Genomic DNA, 22,975 nt, shown 5'->3' with positions numbered 1-22,975 from the left:
TACGCGGATTTTAGAATATTGGATTTCCTCAAAATTGTAGATGGGAGACGGGAGAAGAAAGTGAGCAGCTGTCGTTTTTTTATTTTTCGCCCTTCTTTCCAACAGAAAGAAAGCAAGCGATCGTCCCATGTTTCCAAGTTTTAGAAATCTCAGTATGTGGGAGAGATTTTTAAAACCGAGATTTCTTACTTAAAATCCAAGAAACGAAGTTAGTACAACATACAGCAGCTTGATTAAGAACCCTCTTTTACACTGTTTTCAAACTAAAACATGGATTCTAAAATCCGTGTACCCAAACTACCCCTAAGCAAAAATATGCTCGATGTGGCATCACTACCATATACATATGAAAGAAACAGAGCCCTCTGTATAATATAAGTAAACAATCAAACTACTTGAGTACTAGGAAACAAAATGGAACAACACAACAAATGACGTGGATTCGCGGTTTATGCCGTAGTGGAGGTGCAACCCACTGCCCAATGATCGTCTGGGATCGTCCCTCACCCTTGTCTTTGGCATGACTCATGAGCCGCACACGCTTCCCATTCAAGGCACACCTGTCCGTCTTACGCATGGTATGACGCAACCTTCAAATTGTTGTTGATTTTCTTTTCAAACAATAATGGTTCGCACTATGGAATAATATTAACCATCTAATTAATAAACCTTTTGCTCGTGGAGAAGACGTGATTTTCTCATCCTGGCCCATGCATGGTGGGTCCCACCAGAAAATTTGTTACTGGTCGTGCTCATCCCGGATCCCCGAATGAGTTCAACCTGATTTTGGGTCAGGTTTGGTTGGCATTTCCTCGACTTGGGTTAGGTTAAGGTTGAGACCTTGGCAGCCTGACCCGACCCGAATCCGACCTCCATCCTCTAATTTTATCTTAATTTTCTTTGGGTTATTGTATTTTTTTTGTTTGGCCCATGGTGAACCTGAACCAACCCGACTCAACATGAACCGATTTCAGGTTAGAAGGGATGGGTTAGGGTTGAGGGAATGCTATCTCGGGTTGGGTTAGAGTTAGGGTTGGCCTCAACCCGATCCAACCCGACCCGACTTGTTACTCAAGTGGATGTGGCCAACTGCAAAATCCCCATCTTTCGCTCAACACAATCTAAATATGATTAAGATTAGATCTCTCGCTCAACAAAATCTTCAAATTTGATTTAAGTTAAGATTTTTTTCATCAATACTTCCAACTATCTCTCCCCTAACCAAATTAAAAAACCGTAGTTAAATCTCCTTTTTAATTAATTCAAAACTTACTCCCGAAATTACCAAACTAACCTCCCGTTGCACTGCCGGCATCTTCAGATTAAAAAGTAACAATCACGGTAGAATATTCCTATTTCAAAAAGAAGTCTTTCTTCTGTTTGAAAAGGTTATTTCAGTAATTAAAAGAAAAAGTAGACCTAAACTTTTGATCGCGTGGAATAGTCTCATTGGACATCTACACCGAACGAATATCCTTTAAAAAAATTCCAAACTCTAGTCTATAAATAAAGGTCAGGGTTTTTGTGTTTTTGTTGACAGAAAAAACAGAGGAGAAAAAAGGAAATGAGCGAGAGTCTGAAAAAGGATTATCAGATCTGTGAGGAGATCGGCCGGGGAAAATTCGGTACCGTTTTCCGGTGCTTTTCAACTGATTCCGGCGAGTCTTTTGCATGCAAATCAATCGATAAACGTCTTCTCACCGATGCAATAGATCGAGAATGCCTTGAAAAAGAAGCAAAAATCATGCATCTAGTGAGTGGAAACCCTAACCTTGTTCAGATCTACGGAGTTTACGAAGACGAAGCTTTTCTCCACATGATTCTTGAACTCTGCTCTTCTCCAGATCTATACGATCGAATTTCAAACCGTACTTTTTCCGAACAAGAGGCCGCCGGAGTTATGTCGCCGTTAATGGAGGCGATCGCTCATATTCACCGGAGAGGAATCGTTCACCGTGATATTAAGCCGGAAAATATCCTCTTTGACGGTCGGAATAAGCTAAAACTCGCCGATTTTGGATCGGCCGATTGTTTCAACGAGCGATCTGTGCGAGGAATCGTAGGGACTCCGTATTATGTCTCGCCGGAGGTAATTTCAGGGAGAGATTATAACGAGAAGGTTGATGTATGGAGTGCCGGAGTTATTCTCTATATAATGCTCGCCGGAATCCCGCCGTTTTACGGCGAGACTGCCGGAGAGATCTTTGAGGCTGTTCTTCGTGGAAATCTTCGATTTCCGACTCGAATTTTTCATTCCGTGTCTCCATCAGCTAAAGATCTGATCCGGAAAATGCTTTGTAAGGATGTCTCGAGGAGATTCTCTGCCGAACAAGTTCTCAGTAAGTAATTCCTCTTTGAACCTTCTTAATCTTCGTTTTCTCTTGTGGAATCTAGTATATCTCTGTTTTCTTTGAATTTTAGGGTTTCCGATAGAAATCTCATCTTATTAGATTTCCCGACCCCTTTTTTACTAGTCTCAGAGTGCTTGATCTTTGTGTAGCTTGTTGTTAGCTGATTTCTTGATTTTCATGGATTCTTTTGTATTTTTCAATTGAGTCTTTTACCGATTTCCCATTTTTGTACCAATATCGTTTCCGAAATCTCAAAAGGAGCTTCTTAGTAACCGATTAGTCTTTCTTTGATTCCTTTATTTTTCTAGGGTTTTATCGTCTTATTTTTAGGGTTTCAAAGACTTATTTTTTCTTGTTTCGGTTTTAATTTCAGGGCATCGATGGATAACAAGTGGAGGCGAGGCGAGAATGGTGACTGATCTAACCTGAGAAGCTTTTCTACTATAATAACATAAACCGTATACATACCGTACATATACACTTTTGGCCCGTATACGGTTCTTTCTGGAAGGTTGTAGAAGGTTCCAGAACCCGTATTCCGCAGGAAACTTGAAATCGAAGATCAAGGCTTTCTTCCTTTCTTTTCTTTTGTTTTTTTGATCTGTATCTGGTGGGAGAATACGAGACTTGTATATACGATCCAAGTTCTTTGTTGCGACGGATATGAGATGTATATTTCTACGTATGAGATGAATCCTTTCTATGTTTTCTTCTTTTATGTATTTATTTTCTGTCTGTGCGTAAAGAGTTTGCCTTTTTTTTTTGGAGGTTGTATCATCCACAGCGCGATGTCATTGGTGACGAAAAATGAATGAAAATAGAAGAAAACAACTGGGCGGTGATAAATTCACCCCCTGCTATGATGAATTCACCCTGTATTTTTCAATTTGGATGGTACAGCCCCCACCATAGGATGATCCAAACCGTTCATTTGATTGGCCACAATGTAAATAGGTTGTGCCCCAAGAATAATTTTCATAGGATGATCCCAACTATGGTTTGAAATTTCGAACCTAGCCGAAACCGAAATTTTGGCCTAAATTCGGTAAAGACACTCGAAATGTCGATTTTTTGGGCTGAAATTATTGCCGAAATTTTGGTAACGGGAAAGGAATAAAAATTAATAATTTTTTCCAAATCCCGCTGAAATTTGTTACGTTTCGCCAATTTCGGTTTCTGAACGTTTCGGTTTCGGTCTTGACCGAAATCCAATCCGAAATTTCAGTATGAAATTTTGGATTTCGGACGAAATTTAAAACCATGATCTCAACCATCCGATCTATAGAAGTTTCCATAATGTGAGTCTCTCCGTAGATCGGAAGGTTGGGATCATCCTATGGAAATTATTTTTGGGGCACAACCTATTTACGTTGTGACCCATCGAATGGACGGTTTGGATCATCCTATGGTTTGAGCTGTACGGCCCATTTTGAAAAATACGGGGTGAATTCATCATAGAAGGGGTTGAATTTATCACTGGCCAAATAATTAATATAGAAGAGAAAAAAACAATAGCGAAATTTGCGGTTCTCTTCGTGGGTGGGCCCTTTTGAATTGGATATGCTTCGGATTATTCTCTTTCATAAAAAGCGAACATGACCTTCTTTTCTCGCCATCTGCTGGGAAAGCTAAATCAACTCAGTTTCTTGTTCCCCACTTTTCCTTCGTTTGCTCAAATTTATATGCCAACGTGGAAAACGGAAGACTAGCAGTTGGGGCTGGGGCTGCGTTTTCGACTGTGAGAAGTGAATTTACGTACGTATAGTCCGAAGAAGTCAAGAATCACCACTCCTTATATTTTGTCTTCATTGTCTTCCTCTGGGAGACCAACGGCCTAAGGGTATGGTATATTGGTATCCTCACTATACCTATTTTGATATTGCCACCGCACACTTTTTTATATGGATATCAGTCCCCTTAATCTATTGTTTAATTTTATAATGATGAAGAAGGACAGAAACAATGTTATGCCCATTTACTTTATTCTAATCATCTCAATAAAAAAAGATTTAAAATGAAATAAATTAGAAGAACAATGTTTGATTGCACATTGTCTCCGCATCCGTCGGCATTTTGAAGGAATTTTAAATGCCATTCCTGGTTTGGTTGCCCATATTGTATTGAATTTTCAAGATACCCCTACACATGTCGGCATTTTAAAGGAATTTTAAATGCCATTCCTGGTCTGTATGAATTTTCAAGATACCCCTAGACATGTTCATGACATAATTATTATTTATTGTGGCATTTATGTCAGAAAAGTACGGAACGTGGGCATCTATTGCAACATAGTACGGAACGCGGGCAACTTTCATCTTATCGACAGACGATTCTTCAAAAAGTGGTCCGAAAATAACCCTAATGCCCTTCCTGATAGAAGCAGAGTCCACATAGCCTCCTCGTATTTGGTGCAAGCAATACACCTCAATCATTCTATTTGCCGCCCCCTTTTCATTATTTTAGTATCTCTTAGTGAGAAAATGAGGCTGCATTTAATGCATCTCTCATTCCTCGTTAATGCATGGGACGCTGATGAATTGCACAAGTAATCCTCGCTTCCTTTCTACATTCATCCCCATACATATCAAATAAAGGGGATAACACTGGCGTTTTCAAATAGACGATGTCGTTATCACGTATAAACGTTGTTTCCCTTATGTAAAGCGCACGCTAATATTAAAGATTGTAAGGAACGTTGTCGGTGCACAGTTTGTGTATTAACTTCTTCGGGTCAAGACATCTGGTACGCCGCCGGAATGTCGAGTACACGACCAGAATATCAAATACGCCACCAAAATTTCTGGGTTCCTACACATGTTCAAACATATCAAGTACGCCGCTGGGACATAAAATACGTCGCCGGAATATCAAGTACGCTGCTGGAATTTCTGGGCTCAAACACATGTTCAAATATATCGAGTACGCAGCCGGAATCTTGAGTACACCAACGGAATATCTCAAGTACATCAAAATATGTCCACTTGTCAAAGATCCAAAAGTCTCTGCTTATGGGTGACAACCAAGATTTAAATGAACCCGAGGTTTTCTGAGTTCAACCACATGTTCAAACCAAACCAAAGCCAACTGTAAAGAAATACGTCACTGTTCCATCAAAATATGTTGACGTGTCAAGGATCCACCCGTGTCTGCTTATTGCTGACAGCCAAGATTAAAACGAACCCAAGATTTTTTGGGTTTAAATACATGTTCAAACAAACCAAATGATGACAGCCAAGGTGGCCTTGTGCAGCACGCCAGTGTCCCCTGTAGGGGTGTAAACGGATTGAATTCGAATCGGATATGGCTATATCCGAATTCGATTACAGTATAAAGTATCTGAATTTGGATTCGGATACGAATTTGACGGATATTTAATATCTATTACCGAATTCGTATCCGTCGAATATTGTTCGAATTCAGATATTATCCGTATTCGTTTATCCGGTAAATCTGAACATTTTATTGCAGCACTTTATCTTTCTTCTCCTTCTTACTCCTCGAATAAATTTTCCAAACCCTAAAACCATACCTCTACCTTCTCTTTACAAAATTAACTCGCAAACCCTAAAATATATGAGATCCTCTTCTTCCTTTTAAAACAAAGGCAGAGAGAAAGACGGTGAGGATGGATGATGGGGTTGGTAGTGGTCTTTGGATTTTATTTTTTATTTTTTTTTATGTATATGATGGAATGGGTTTGGGCTATTTTGAACAGGGGAAGTGTGAGTGCTGATTGTGGAAGATGAAGAGAAATGGGGATGGAGATGGGGATTGGGTTAGAGATGGAGGTGACTAGCGGTGATGGAGGTGGCTATGAGCAGGTGAAGAGGGGCGATGGTGGATTTTGGTGGAGTTGGAGGCACCAAGGAAGGCCGAAGATGGCATCTCAGCCTCATCTCTCTTGCTTCTCCTTGCAAACCTTAGAAGTCCCCTCTTTTAATTGTATTTTTGGCTGTTATATAACCCTAAGTTGGAAAATTGATCTGAGCCGTCCATTTACCATCAATGACTATGGCCTTTTTGTTCTAGAATTCTCTAGAAACTATGACATCTTCTTCAATGGGGGACGTTAAATGCATTAAATGCAGCCCTAATTTCTCCCGAAGATAATACTAAAATATAAAAAAAAGGCAGCTAAAAAGAGAATCATGACAAGTACTGATTTTGTCAGCAATGGCATTAGGGTCTTTTGTGGACCATTTTTTCAAGAATCATGCGTGTTTCGTAGGTAAGATGAAAGGTATCCACAATTCTTACTACGTTGCAATCATTGTCCGCTTTCCGTTCTTTTCTCTTACAACCGGTTGAAAAATCTTGGGAATGTGCTTCTCTCTCTCTCTCTCTCTCTCTCTCTCTCTCCCCCCCCCCCCCATATGAAAAATATTGGGAATGTGCCTCTCTCTCCCTCCCTCTCTCTCTCTCTCTCTCATATGACACCCCTACATTTTCTCCTCCACTCCGAGTCTATGTGGTGCAACCACAGTGCTATAAGTCTATTCCACTATTCTCCGAGAAGTAATTCTAGACAAATCCAATAGGGGTGGACATGGTTCCGGTTCGAACCGAGGAACCGAACCGAACCGGCACATATGGTTCGGTTCGGTTCGGTTCCATATTTATATGGTTCGGTTCCGGTTCTGATATCCTGGAACCGATGGAAATTCGGTTCGGTTCTGGGTTTGGGATCCCGGAACCGAAAACCGAACCGAGAACCGACCCTCACCTTAAAACCCAATGCCTCATCGTTTAATAAAATCAGCCCACCCCCTTTTAATTCACTCCTCTTTAACGTGTTGCGTTGCCTTTAAAATTTTCATTCACCCCCCAAATTTGTGCTTGATTATTCCAAATTTGTGCATGTTTGTAGGTCATATATAAGTTTTCCATTGCCCAAATTTGTGCAAATTTGTGTAAATTTGTGCCTGATTATTCCAAATTCGTGCATGTAGTCTTTGTAGTTCATATATAAACAGGACCGAACCGATTATAAATACGATTAGGCAAAATATCTACATTTTGTGAAGGTTGGGTAAACCCAGAACAGAACCGAACCGAACCAGATTATATGGTTCGGTTCTGGTTCCAATTTCAGGGAACCAATTATATATGGTTCGGTTCTGGGTATACCCCAAAACCGAACCGAACCGAACCATGTCCACCCCTAAAATCCAATACCCGTCTCTTCCCCTTTGACTTCTTATTCCACTACTCTCCGAGCCTATGCTGAGCATAACCCGCTAACCACATGGCATAGGAGGGGTAGTTTTGTCATTTTATGGAAAAAAGCCAAAAAACAAGGGAATAACGTGTGAAAAAGCTATTTGTTCAGTTCCATTTTTTTGTTCCACTCTCCGTTACAATATCATTATTCTTATACGTATTATACCTCATTTAGGACATGTTAGGCAAGCATAAAAAATGATTTCACGAAATCCCTGTTTACCTATTGTGAGCGAGGGGTCTAAAGGACAGAAAGTAGGGGCACGACTTGGGTCGGGTTGGGTTGAGCTTTTGCTAAAAAAAATGAACCTAACCTGATTTTAAGGTAAAAGCTCAAACCGAATTCATAAAAAGCGACCCGAGTTGTACCCCTAGTTGTATCCCTGTCAAATCTAAGTAGGGGCGCAACTTAGGTCGGGTCAGGTTGAGCTTTTGCTAAAAAAAGATGAACCCGACCTGATTTTAAGGTAAAATCTCAAACCAAATTCATTAAAATCGACTCGAGTTGTACCCCTAGTTGTATCCATGTCAAATCTAAGTCTCTCTCTCTGATACGACCCCTTGGATAAAAGTAAAAATTAGAGAGAAAGAAACAACATAGGCCTATTCGAGATGGCCAAATCTCCTAAAACAGTCCTTGCTTTTTCATTCATATGTTAAAAAGAAAGAGATTACATACTTATAGAATTAGCATTTCTACTATTTAGGAAACAATCCAAACTTCCTAAATTCTAAGGGATACTTACGGAACAAGATAAAAATAAAAGGAAACAAATATTAAGGAGAATATCCTAGCTATAGCAAGAAATAAGGAAATCTACTACTAAGGAAATCAAGAAGATCTTTCAGCTAATCTTGGGTACGTAACATTCCCTTCCTCTTAAGAGTCCTTGTCCTCAAGGACTAAGATCCTTCTACTTGTATTATTTCTTCTTGCTCGTTTTCAAATCCAAATCCTTCTAATATCGCCAACTGTCCTCGACATTGATGGAGTGGGCTATACTTCTCATCGCAATTATAGCACAACCCTTTCTTGCGCCGCTCGATCAATTCGGTAGGTGTTAATTTTTTTGCTGGTAATGGTCCTTCCTTCACGAGGGCAACCGCTGTAGGAGTAGACATCGATGGATTTGGTAGTGGGGGGCGCGAGTACCAACCACTAGCTAGAGATAATTCCTCATGTAACAAGGCTAGTTGGGAAGCATGCTGGAGAGTAATCAGTTGAAACATTTTAACGCCAGCCCGGATATCGTCACGAAGCCCTGAAATAAAACATTCGATTAAGAATGATTCTGGTAATCGTACAGTTCGGTTGACCAATCGCTCAAATTGCAACTGATATTCCCGAACAGATTCATTTTGTTGTACTTTTGATAGTGCTCCTCTTGGATCGTCGCTTCCGGGCGGCCCAAACTGAGCACATAAAGCATGCTTGAATTGTGACCATGCCATTACACCCATGGTCTTCTCCATCCAACAAAACCATGGTATTGCATCCCCAGTAAGGTGGACCGATGCCAAATCTACCATACGCTCATTGGGTATTTTATTGAACCTTTGAAATTGTTCAGCACTAAAAACCCACCCGGCTGGATCGGATCCGTCAAATATAGGAAATTCTAGACGAAGGGTACGGAGATGTGTCTGCATATCTTCAAGATTTCCTTGATTTACTTGTGGTGCTAGGCATCATCAACTTCGTCCTGAACCTTTGATGCGACTAAACTTTGGCATGTTGCATCTAAGGCCATCAATTTCTTTAGAATATCTTCAAGAATACGTCCGTGCGCTTCGTAGCCTTCCTTAAGAGATCGAATCTCTGTCTCCATCCGTTGGTTTCGGGTAGCATGACTTTCATTAGCCATAGCTTTGATACCAGATGATACGACCCCTTGGATAAAAGTAAAAATTAGAGAGAAAGAAACAACATAGGCCTATTCGAGATGGCCAAATCTCCTAAAACAGTCCTTGCTTTTTCATTCATATGTTAAAAAGAAAGAGATTACATACTTATAGAATTAGCATTTCTACTATTTAGGAAACAATCCAAACTTCCTAAATTCTAAGGGATACTTAGGGAACAAGATAAAAATAAAAGGAAACTAATATTAAGGAGAATATCCTAGCTATAGCAAGAAATAAGGAAATCTACTACTAAAGAAATCAAGAAGATCTTTCAGCTAATCTTGGGTACGTAACACTCTCCCTGAGAAAGAGACACTCTCCCTGAGAAAGAGACTTAGATTTGACACGGATACATCTGATACCAAGAAGGGTTGAAAAGCAGGGTGGAAATTCCCTGTTCAAAGTATGGATTTTTTCCCTTTTTCCAATGCCATCCCTTGCTCTCCTCACCAATTAGTGCCCTCTCTATTCTCTCCCCCACCGTTTATGCCCTCTCTCTCACTAGGAAAACAGGGATTCCATGAAATCTTTATTCATGGTTGCCAAATGTGCCCTTAGGCCCTGTATGATTGCAGAACAACATTTTTTATGGAATTTCTTTTCTTGGGAAATACTTTTCTTTCCATGATTTAGAGGAAAATTATATAATTATGATTAATTTAGAGGGATATTATCATAAATTGAAAGTCCCTCTAAGTAAAACATGAGTAGGGTTTGTTCAAGTTATCTTTTTTCTTGTGTCAAAATAGTAGGAACATTTAGAACATTTTTTCTTTCAAAATTTTTTTCAGAAAATTCCTACTATCCAATAGGGCATTAGTGTTCCACCGAAAAAAGCTTTTTGTCAGTCTTTTATCTTACACATGAGATCTCAATTTGGAATGGAACCAATATCATGTTGGTCACCTCATGATAATCTACAAGATCAACTATCTTTATTTTTGGTACATGTTCTCGTGTGATCCAAAAACTCTCTTATACCATCGATCCAAAGTGACTTTCTGAATACTCGTTCTCTATTTTCTACTAGAGCCTTGCCCAAGTCATGCTCAATTATGAATTTTGATATTTGCTGAAAAAGCAAGAAGTTTGATATTTGGTTGCCGGAATTTTTTTGATTCTTGGGACTTTTGTGGAATTTTCGCAGGAAACCCACGTTTGGTTGGTGGGCCCAAAATAATCCCAGGAACCAAAATAACCCCGCACGAAACTCCGGGAAGGAAAAAAATAACCCCAGGAACCAAAAATAAGCTTGCAGAAGATTTTTTTTCTCTTCCCAACAGTTCAAGCAACCAAACAATTTTCCCACCATAGTCCGGTCAACCAAACATGGGATTTTTATTTTATCGGGATACTTCCAGGGAGTTTTTTTTTCCCACCAATCTCCCAGGAAGTTTTTTGTTCCACAAAAATCCCAAGAACCAAAAAAATTCTGGCAACCATAGCTTTCTCGGAAAGTCAAGTCTTTATTTTGACATACGAGGGGGGGAAAATTATATTAATATAGAAAAAGATATTCACCTAAGTAACATTATAGACCTTCTTGAAAATTGACTCAAATCAGTGCATGGTGGCACATGAATTAAGGAAATTATTCACATTCGAATCTGACATGAAAACCCACTACTAAAGAAATCAAACCGCAAAGGAAATAAACCGTACGTGAAGAATGAAATGCTATTTCAAATCGTACAAGCACATGGCTGCAACTTCACGTATCAGATAGCATGAAATACAAAATTTTCATTTCCATGATATAGCAGGAAATAATAAGATTTAGCGTATTTAGAGGCATATCATTATGATTTGAAGGTCCCTCTAAATGAAGCTTCGTAAAAAATTAACTTTTTCAAACTTTTGCAAACAATTTTTACAATCCAAACAGGGCCGGGGAGATGCCCAATAACACTGAGGACACATTAGCTGCGAGAGAGAGAGAGAGAGAGCTTAAACTTTTAGAGTTGATGTTAATTAATCCTTTATACTTCAATATACTCCCCCTGAAATGTGGTACCCCCCCTTTCTTTTTCTTTGTTTTTTTTTGGGGGGGTGGGGGGAGGGAGGGATTGGTCGTATACATGTGGACCTTTAATATTAAGGAGTTGTTGGGTTTTGAACTCAGGACTTGCCATGAGGCAATTACTCTGATACCAAGTGAAACAACCAATTACTCCAAAAGCTTAGACTGTTGGAGTTTGTGTTAATAGGTGGCTCGTGGGTGGTAGAGGAGGCTTTAGGACAGGATGATGAGACTTCACTATCAGAAGGATATTTATGAGTGAGGTTGCAGCGAATGTGTGTTTCTTATGGCGTGTTTGGCAACCATTATATATGAAGTTTTAAAGATTAAATAACACCATCTCCAATAGCTTAAGCTTTTGGAGTAATGAGAATATTCTTTCCCTTTTTAGTTGCAGAGAATGAGAAAAATAAATAAAGATCCCAAAAGTCCCATTCGGCGACCTGACCCTGCTTCGCCGGTTTCCTGATTTTCACCTCGCACTTCGACTAAAAGATGAGATTCTTCGGTGCAACTTTGAAAACTCTCATTAATCCGTTTCCCCCCGTTTAATCAGGCCCATAATGAGAAGCCTTGCTGTATAAACCCATAGTCTTGTCACAAACCACACGTGACATTGAAGATTTTGGGTCAAAAGACGGGGTCACAGTCGTCACCCACGTCTCATGCCATGGTCCAAAGACTAGCCCAGCGTGCAAGAATTATAGTCTATTTGTATGGTCTTGATCTTGTGATTCAATGTTTATTTTATGGAAGAGGTACCATTATTGGCACATATAAATATATAAATACCTAAGATATAGTATAGGTGCGTGCGCTGCCCGTTTGAAAGGAAAGTGTGGGAATATAAATGACAGAAATATAAATTGAAAATGTCAATGATGATAATTTAAATAAGGGAAAATTATCAAAAAAATATCATTTTTATCTAAAATTCTCAAAAAGGGGTTAAGTTGGTTAATTTCTCAAAAAGGGGTGAAATGCATCCCAAGAAGTGTTTTTGGACAAAAATGCCCTTGTGTTGGTTTTCCCTCCAAAAAAGTACGCAACAAATCCCAATGTATTTCACCTAACTTTTTAACCTTTTTACCTTCTTCTTCCCCATACCAAAATCAAACTCCATTGTCTCTGTAAAAAACCCAAACGAAATTCCATTGCAGAGGGGTGAAACTCCCCTCTCTTAAAATGTAGATTTTATATGATCTTTTATTTTTCTTTGGCTATCAAACCTAAGCTTCTCAAGTAGGTCCATTGTGATACATTTGCATAGGTTTAACATGTTCCTTACAATGCTATGGTGTATTGTCATCATCTTGTTTATTTGTTAGAGATTTGTTATGATTTTGTTAGGCATTTGTTATTGTCATCATCATCTTTACAATGCTATGGTGTATTATTTAGATGGCCTAATACTTGGATGTATGGTGTATTGTCACTTGGATGTTATGGTTGTTCATAGTTTAGATGGCCTAATACTTGTGAGAATGATTGTATTTATATGGTTTTAAATACTCAGAGGCACTCATTATTCCTAGGAACCACTAATTATACTTAGGAACCATTAATTATACCTAGGAACCACTATTTACCATTATGTCGTGGTTCCAAGCTATAAATAATAGTTCCAATGTATAAATAGTTGTTCCAGAATAGAAATATTGCTTCACACAATCTAATAGTACTTCATTGGGTGTCAATGTTGCAATGAATTTATGAACAATGGGTTAAATAGTTTTCTAAACACTCGGATGTTATTGTGCTTCATAGTTTCGATGGCCTAATACTTGTGAGAATGATTGTATTTATATGATTTTAAACACTCAGAAGTACTCATTATACCTAGGACCGACTATTAGGAACCACTAATTATACCTAGGAACCACTATTTATCATTATGTAGTGGTTCCAAGCTATAAACAGTAGTTCCAAGGTATAAATAGTGGTTCCAGAGAAGAAATATTGTTTCACACAATCTAATAGTACTTCATTGGGTGTCAATGTTGCAATGAATTTATGAACAGTGGGTTAAATAGTTTTCTAAACACTCGGATGTTATGGTGGTTCATAGTTTAGATTGCCTAATACTTGTGAGAATGACTGTATTTATAGGGTTTTAAACACTCAGAAACACTCATTATATCGAGGAACCACTAATTATACTTATGAACCACTAAGTATACATAGGAACCACTATTAACCATTATGTAGTGGTTCCAAGCTATAAATAGTGGTTCCAAGGTATAAATAGTGGTTCCAGAGTAGAAATATTGCTTCATACAATCTAATAGTACTTCATTGGGTGTTAATGTTGCAATGAATTTATGAAAACCTGTAATTGGTCTTCCTACCTGTTTGGTCAAATACTGAAAAGGTCGACCTATCAAGGCAAATTCCCACCTGTTTGTACATATGCTATAAAGGTTGACCTGCAGGTCGACCTATTATGGCAAATTCACACCTGTTTGCGAAGAATGTAAAAAGGTCGACCTTCAGGTGTGACCCGTACAATACTATTTGCATTGTATTTCATTAGATCACCCTGTGGAAATGATTTTTTAGGCACAACTTATTTGCATTGTGGCTTATCTAATGGACGGTTTGGATCATCCTATGGTGTGACCCATACAATACTTTTTTGAAAAATGCTGGAGAATATGGGTTTACACCATATAAAAACTCTTTCTCATGAAGAAACAATATAGGTCTTCCCTACCACTAAGTCAAAAGCCAAAGGTATTTATGTAATTGAACACAATTTGTAGAAGGGCAGTGAAAAATTCACCTCGTATTTTTCAAAATGGACTATATAGCCCACACCATAGGATGATCCAAACCGCCCAATTGATGGGCCACAACATAAATAGGTTCTGCCCCAAAAATTATTTCCATAGATGATCCCAACTATCCAATCTGTAGAAGTTTTGCATAATCTAAGTCCCTCTTTAGATTGGATGGTTAGAATCATCCTATGGAAATAATTTTTGGGGCAACACCTATGGTATGGGCTTTATTGGACGGTCTGGATCATCCTATGGTATGGGCTTTATAGTGTATTTTGGAAAATATGGGTTGAATTCATCCTAGAAGGGAGCTGTACGATGGAGTTTTACCAAAGTCAAGACTTTCAACACTAGGCATAGGGAAGAAGAATCTAAAAAAGGTGAATAGGATTTTTGAAATGCATTGGGATCCGTTTCTCAAAAAGATGGAGGGAAAATCAACTCAAGGGCATTCTTGTCTTTAAACATGCCTTGGGATGTGTTTCACCCCTTTTTTGAGAATTTAGCCAACTCAACCCTTTTTTTTTAGATTTTCAGTTAAAAATCACATTTTTTTTAGAATTTTCCCAATAAATAATGAAAAGTAAATGACTGGAATGAACTAAAGGTTGCACTCGTCCTGCCCCTGAAAGACAATCTTTACTTAGTCGGCAATTTCAAAAAGGATAAAGAGGGGTTTTTTATTGAGTAAAATTTTGAGAAATTCTGATTGAGTTTTGGCTAGATAACAACCATTTCAAATGTAAAATTGAGGATCTATGTTGTCTAATATGTTTTAAAGATAAATATGAAGAGAGATAAAGGCAATGTTTGACAACCACCAAAAAATCATTCCATGAAATAATAGTTGGCCAAGGTGTGAGAGGGTCTGAGAAGGAGGGAGAGGGAGGAATAGACTTGAGTTGGTGGGAGAGGATAGAGAGTAGAAAATAATCCCTGAAAAATATTGAAAAAATAATAGCTACTTAAAATTGGTATTTTGTTTTCCTAATTTTTATCAGTTTTTTTTAACTTCCCTCTCTCCCACCTCTCCAGTTTGTCCTTCTCTAGTCTCTTTCAGGACCCCACAAATATTCCATGGAATATTTATTCAAGGTTGCCAAACACGGCCAAAGTGACAAGCTCCTATTGGTGATGTAGTAGTGGGATAATATGATGTAAGAGGAGTGATGTAAGGGAGGACGAATGGGGGTTGCGTTTAAAAGGTGTTAAACGGGAGTGTTGGTTTTTTTTATAGGTAACCTGGGATTGGACTTCCAAGTTCCAACCTCAAGGTTTGAAAGTCAAATCCTTAACCAATTGAGCTACAGTCTCAATCACGAGATTTGGGTTTTTTGGGATAAATGGCAGGGACACTTTTTTTTTTGTTGGTACTGTTGAATTGAACAAAGCCTTGACCACTGAGCTAGAGGCTAAATCCCTTAATTGTAGGGAATTGGGTCTTCCTTTGATTGTGGTGACCCAATGACCGTTTTGACGATCGGAACACACTACTAGATGTAGGGTTGCAACTTGGGTCGGGTTTTACCCAGCCCGCATCAGCCCGGCCTGAAAAAAGCATGGGTCGGGTTCAAAGTGGCCGGGTAAGTTGTTGGGCCGGGTTTGCTTTTCCAAAGCCCGAGTGATTCTCGGGTTGGGCCGGTTTTAAAGGTGGAAAACCCGGCCCGCACGAAAACCCGCATTTATTCCTTTTATAATATTATACGTTATAAATAATAACATTAATATGGGTAATTTAGAACGAAAGAAGGTCTATTTCTCGCATTTATGCCTCAATTGCTTATTGCTCTGATGGCCATCGAAGTCATAAGAAGGTCTATTTCTTGCATAAAATAATCTTTGTAATTCTTTAATTTGTTTACAGTGGCATCTTTACTAGGGCTGCAACTCGAGCCGGGTTTTACCCGACCCGCATCGACCCGACCCGAAATAACCTGGGTTGGGTTCAGGTTTCATGGGTTTCGGGTCGAGCCGGGTTGAGCATTCAAAAGCCCGCATGAATCTCGGGTCGAGCCGGGTTTGAAGGGGCCCGACCCGACCCGAGTTACATAAGTTATAGTATGTTCATTTTTTTCTATTGTTAGTTAAAAGTTAAAAGTGAAAACCCACGCACCCACTGTTATTGTATGTGAGTGTAATTTCTGCTTCTATGAGTTGAGTTGATTCAAGCGTTTGATTCAGCATTGTTTGATTGTAATTACAACATTGTTTGATTACGGCATTGTTTGATTCAAGTGTAGTGTGAGTGTAATTACATCATTGTTTGATTCAAGTGTAATGTGAGTGTAATTTCTACTTCTATGAGTTGAGTTGCCTTGCCAAACAAGAATTTTCCTTAAAAAATTGCGTCAACGTGAAAAAACCCGACCCGACCCGAGATTTATCATGGGTAGGGCCGGGTTTGGGAATCGTGGGTTTTCCGGAAAAAAACCCGACCCGCCCCGACCCGAGATATTTCTCGGGTAGGGTTGGGTTCTCCAAAACCCGACCCGCCCGACCCGAGTTGCAGCCCTAATCTTTACTCATATTTGATTGTCCATTTTATTCATGATTTCCATTCATGTACATGTTTGTAGGATACGTATTAGTATATCACCACCACAAAAATAATTTTATGTCATTCTCTATAGGCAAACAGAGGCCATGACTGCATTCGTTTTCTATTGAACCTCAGAACCTGTGTTTTGCATAAATATTTAGTGAGTAGTGTTTAAAAGCTTACAGATCAGTCTGGCCACTAACGAGTTCATTGAGAATTAGAAAATGTTTAAATCATAGGGAAATGATATTTACGCCCCTTTCATCACCAGGGATACCCATTTGCCAGTGCACTTTGCAATCCAAGCCACTAGAATTTTCTGAGATACAGTACATTAGCCTCCCTTTTGCCATTGATACACTAACGCTGGGTGTCACTGGTGATCAAAAGGGGCGTAAATATTACTTCCCTTTGTCTAATCATATCACTTATCAGCATGTTTCAATCAACATGTTAAAATCAGGTTTAGAGTTAGGACAATTTGGAATAAAAAGGAGGGCATTGCATGAAGTTGGAGGCGGCAATGCGGAAAAACCCAACCCGACCCGAGAAATTATCTCGGGTAGGGCCGGGTTTAAGAATCACGGGTTTTCCCAAAAAAACCCGACCCGAGGTTGTTTCTTGGGTAGGGTAGGGATCTAGAAAACCCGACCCGCCCGACCCGAGTTGCAACCCTAACTAGATGTATGCTAAAGCAAAGAGTGACTCATTCTTACGGTTTGCTTGTAACAATTTGAGCAGGCCATCCATTCTATTTATTTGGGATTTTGACCCAAAATTGCTTATGAGGTCCTGTTTGTTTTGGATTTTGAAAATCGATTTTCAATCCAAAACTTATTATTGGACTCAAAATTACATTCATTTTTTAGTTTATTTAGTAGTTTTGACTCACAATCCGTTCATAGAATCCAAAAACAAACGGGTCCTAAAGGAGGCTTCATTGATCAATGACCGAGGATGATCTGATCAGGGTTTTATTAACCGCTTTTCTCCAGACATGGCATTACTGGTCTCAGATCTACGGATCTTATCATGCACACTTTTTTTTTTTTAGCATTTTTCAATTTCAAATTTACTCCTTTTCAATTCAACAGTTCTATCCAAAAAGTACTGACGGACCCCATCATAGGATGATCCAAACCATCCATGTGATGGAACACGACGTAAATAGGTTGTTCCCCAAAAATCATTTCCATAGGATGATCTTAGCCCTCCGATCTATAGAGGTCTCCACAATATGCAGTTCCTATATGGATCGGAGGGCTAGGATCTGTTAGAAAATTGATGTGCAAATCTGTAATTTAGGATTCGAGAATACCTTATAACAAATTAACCTCACAACTTGAAGATAGAAATCAATAATACTATTTTCTGCAATAATAATCTGTAAAGAAAGAGAGAAATCGTTAGATCACTTATCGAGTTGAGGCACGAAGAATCTTCGCTGTCCTTAAGGCAAATCTCGCCCCCACTATGACAAATCAACGGTGCAGATGGGCGTCTCGGCGTATGCCTCCAGGATACAACAACTCTCGCTCCAGGGGTGTGCACTCACACGGCCCGGATGCCTAAGAACTAGCTTATATTTGCCAAAAGCCTTGAGCAGAAAACCAGAGAAGAGAAAGAGCAGAAGAAGAATCCGTCAAGGATATCTTTCTGTTTTCTCTAAATCGATTTTATAGAAAGGTAATTGATACGTTAGGGTGAAACGTCGCACTCTTTTTGTGCGTGAGAGACGTTTTCCAAACGGTCACTAAACCACAATCAAGGAATCTCAAACGGTAAAAAAGAGTTAAAACAAAATAAATAAACTCTTGACCTTAAAAGGAAAAAATAAATAATAGAAAAAGAAAAGCCTTAGGTCCACGCGTGCGGTCGGCCGCGAGGCGCCGGGCCGAGCTGCGCGCGTGTGTGGTAAGATCGAAAGCCCACCGGACCCAAGTGGGCAATCCGTGCACGTAGGATCCCCATGACCTCTTACTCATTCACAAGGCTAAGAGAGTGAAAGTATATATATATATGGCCACTCTCATCCTCTCACACTTCCCATTTAGGACTAAAGTTTTCTCATGACTTTAGTCCTTTTGGAGGGAAGCCCAAGTAATTTGAAGGAGAAGCCCAAAAGCATACATATAATGACTAAAAACACCCCATTGTAAGTTTGAATTACAAAAAAGACTTTTTCACATAAAAGTCAACAATCCCCCACTAATTCAAAATTACAAGAAATAAATAAATCATAAATGTAAATAGATTTGATCAAGGCAATATGTGTTATGCATCAGTAGAGGTGTATTTTGGACTTGAACCTTTACTTAGTGTAGGTATATCGAGTTTATCAAGTACTCGGTGAACATACGTCTTGAACCAAGCACTTTTAGTAATAAACTGAGACAACATACCACACACACAACACAGAAGGCATACGCAAGTTCATACGGTGTCACACTTTTCGGCCATGCGCTATGTCCTGTTTTCATGAGCGCTCTAGAGAAATTAGCTCATTCTCATAGGAAGCGGCCACACTTCCTCACTCATATAGGTGTATCTATCAGGAGTGCCCTGTAACTACGCACCCCACTGACAATTAGCTAGTCAGCTATCACTACAACAAATACGTTTTATAGCAGCGGTCCCTTACCAGCAGTCTTGAAAACCGCTCCTATAAGTCAACATTTGCATGCGGTCTTCAATAAACCGCTGCTGTATATCGTTGATATCCCACGCTTATAATAGACTACGCGTTAAAAGCCAGAACAAAACACACGAAAGAAAAAAATCGTGCCCTAACCTCCCGCCGTGCGAAACCCTCTTTCCCCTCCACTCCTTCGATTTCTCCACCATCCTTTGATGATTTCTCCATCTCTCCAGCGATTTCTCCATCTCTACAGCCATTTCTCCATCTCTCCATCGATTTCTCCGTGTTTCAATCGTCCAAAAAATAGGGTAAAACCATTCTTCTTCTTTTTTCTTATTATTTTCTCTTACTTTCTTTCTTTCTTTCTCACAGAGATTCCTTTGTATTCCATGCTCTGTTATGGCAATGATGAAATTGGGTAAGATTTTCATTATTTTCTAGGGTTTGTTTTCTAGGTTTGGGTTCTTTGTTTTGTGGCATTGTTTTTCCTTTCGTAATTTTTCAAAATAATTCTTGCAATCCAAACAAAGCCTTAGTTAGACATTTTTTCTATACCCTGGATTGTTCCATGGAGTTTTTTCTATAATTCGTTCCCTAATTGATGCAGGATTGTATGATCCGATTGCAGAGGCTCCCACAATAAAGAAGTCTATTATATGGCTTGAGAATTTTAAGCTTTGACGTGGTTTATTTGTTTAGGGTATGGTTGAATTGTAAGGAAATAGTCATACATCATTTTGCAGATATTGATGATTTGCTAAATGACATCAGTTAGATACTGCTAGTTTTCTAGATTATTTTGGCATTTGCAGATATTTACCTGCGTATCTCCTACATCTATGGCTATCGACGGCCATACTTTTCCAAAATATTTTTGATTTTGAACTTGGTATAGCCTAATTCTCAAGGAAGTAACTTGTTGAAACTTATATTTATGCACAATAAGATATTTAGTATTTAGTACCATTAAAAAAGGTATTTAGTATTTCCTTTATTCCAGATTTCTTCTGTTTGGGCTTAATGGTTACCTCCATGTTCTGTTTTGAAGCTTACCACTCAATGACATAGTAACACCTCTGGACAAGATTACTGTTCTAATCACATCTGCATAAATTCATCTGTTCATTTTTTATTGACATACTAAACAACAATTTTTATCTAGACAGGAAAAATAACACTGCATCTGATGAAATCCTTTTCCCAAACACTGCATATTTATAAAATTTTCTTTCTAGAGGTTCCTGCACTTGAGCATAATAACGAAATCCGAGGGGAGAGCTTGGATCTAATTAAATATATTGATAACCACTTTGAAGGCCCTGCACTTCTCCCTGTTGTAAGATGACGAAATTTTATTTGGAACTTAGATGCTAATCATTGTTTATCTTCAACATTTTGACAATGGCGCGGTGAAAACTGTAGGGTCCCACCAAGAGAGAGCTTGCTAAAGAGTTGCTTTCTTATAGTGACTCCTTCATTAAAGTCGTCTTTAGCTCATTTGCTTCCAAGGGAGATGCAGAATCTGAAGTTGGTGAGATTAAAAACTTTTTTTTTTGTATGCATTTTATTTGACTATGCAAGAAATTAAATTACAAACCAATAATCTGTATCAGGTGCATCTCTCGATTACATAGAAAGTGCACTTTCTAAATTTGATGATAGTCCTTTTTTTCTTGGGCAATTTAGTATGGTAAGTGATAACTTTACTTTGTTACTCTTTATAGGCTAGAATTCTCTTCATTTTCATTTAGATTCCAATACTTTTTCTGCTTTATATGTTTGTTTACCGAATACAACCGATGCTTGCAATTTTTCAGAGCGTTACAGATTGCAATAAACATCGATCAGTGTTTTTTATTTTATCCTTGGATAGGCTTGCTTCTTTTTTGCTCTTACTCTAAATCATATGATCCCATCAACAATATGATGCTTAAAAAAATATCTTCTATCTTTCCTTCTTCTTTTTCACAATTCCCTAAGCACATCTTTATTGCTCTTACTCTAAATCATATCTACCATATTTGTAGGTATCCATCATGTTCCTCAAATAGATTATCTTGAGCCACCCATGAGTTGGCAACTTGGGATAATCTTGTTTTCTTTTTTCGAAGAGCACTATATGTCACTGTTTAAAAACTCCCCAAGTCAATCATCGACTCTCCCAAGTCAACTCCTTTTTACCTTGTGCTATTTCTCATCCAAATCCAAATTCTGCCCTATCAAGCCAGTCAAAAACTCCTCTGACTATCAATCATTGGCTCCCAAGTCTTTCATTTTCTTGACCGAGTTTTCATCAGACTGGGGTTTTTAAACTCTGCCATACATATGCCATTCTGATTTTATTTTGGTCTGCATTTAAGCCTCCTGCTCTGTTGTGTATCCTCTTGGTTTTAGTTATTCTATGTACAATCATTTCCTCTCCCATTTTGAAGAGTTCCAATTTATTCTTTTCATCACTTCACCCATTCTCCTTTCAGAAGCTCATCATTATCATGTTTTGTTTTCACGGGAAAATAATTTTTATGCAACAGCTGTTTCCATCTGACAACAACTCTTTATAGGCTAGAATTCTCTTCATTTTCACCTAAAATGGAGCTCCTTAGAGAATATAAATACTTGGTACTATTACTAAAAATACCCCCAATAGCATAGTAAACCTAGTGGTCTACGACTCGGTCCACGAACCATCGGGCAAGGGGTGCACTACCCCTGCACCCCCACCCAGCCAGGGCCACAGCCATGGCTCTGGACCCCGCTAGTTGGGTAAAATTGTACAGTACTGTAATGGAAGAATTCAAGATATATTAGTACATTATTGAGCAAATATTATTTGCAAGGAAATGATGTATGTACTCTGTACTCCCTAAATATCTCTACAACAGTTTCATAACCAAGCTCTGTTATTATTATTCATCTATGTTTTTTTTTTTCAGCCTTTCTCAGTTTATCCATGCACATTCTTATTGTTTACATATTGTCTAACTTTCCTAGCGCTGTTTATTATTCTTTGTATTATTTACTGTCAAACGCTTCCTCTCTTATCACTCTTGAGTGCACTTCATACTGATTGTATCCATTGATCAAGTGGACCGCCATTACTTCAATTTATTGCCTTTGGTCTCATTGTGTTTGGATTATCATAAGCTGCGTCGAGCTATCAAGTCTTGCATTGCTTGGCATAAATAACATTGGTATATAAATCATTCAATTAATAATAATAATAATAATAATATGTGAGAGCTTATTGTAGGAGATGAACAAGATCGACGCTTATGTACAAACACGACAAGACCCTAAGGAGACAATTGAAACGATGATGAAACGGTTCTCGGTGAGCTCTGTACCACAACTCAATAACTTTAAATTCATGTTAGTTACAGAAAGAAGAAAAAAATATAGCATGACAAACTAGGAGAGTAGGTACTTGTTTCTACCCAAAACTAGCTAACCCTGTTTTCCATTTCTTTTGCAGGTCAAGTGAAAATCTCTCTCTCTCTCTCTCTCTCTCTCTCTCTCATATGT

At 38.6% G+C, this 22,975-nt stretch overlaps 1 protein-coding gene and 1 long non-coding RNA gene across 2 annotated transcripts; both read left to right on the top strand.

The window, feature by feature from the left end:
* The first annotated feature begins 1,522 nt into the window (after positions 1-1,522).
* Positions 1,523-3,064, top strand: LOC143891435 (phosphoenolpyruvate carboxylase kinase 1-like). The gene is made up of 2 exons (XM_077396005.1): positions 1,523-2,339; positions 2,725-3,064. Exons 1-2 carry the CDS (start codon positions 1,565-1,567, stop codon positions 2,778-2,780), a joined length of 831 nt encoding a protein of 276 aa, XP_077252120.1. The 5' UTR covers positions 1,523-1,564; the 3' UTR covers positions 2,781-3,064.
* A 17,624-nt stretch (positions 3,065-20,688) lies between these two features.
* LOC143890177 (uncharacterized) lies at positions 20,689-21,110 on the top strand. Its single transcript, XR_013255137.1, has 3 exons — positions 20,689-20,789; positions 20,876-20,984; positions 21,067-21,110. It is a non-coding gene; the product is annotated as an uncharacterized LOC143890177 (long non-coding RNA).
* The last annotated feature ends 1,865 nt before the right edge of the window (positions 21,111-22,975 follow it).

This window comes from Tasmannia lanceolata, unplaced genomic scaffold (genome assembly GCF_043159265.1).
Source record: "Tasmannia lanceolata isolate RefF3 unplaced genomic scaffold, GAP_Taslan_0.1 ptg000013l, whole genome shotgun sequence".
Lineage (NCBI taxonomy): Eukaryota > Viridiplantae > Streptophyta > Magnoliopsida > Canellales > Winteraceae > Tasmannia > Tasmannia lanceolata.
The sequence above is the reverse complement of the archived record's forward strand: the minus strand, read 5'-3'. Positions and strand labels throughout refer to the sequence as shown.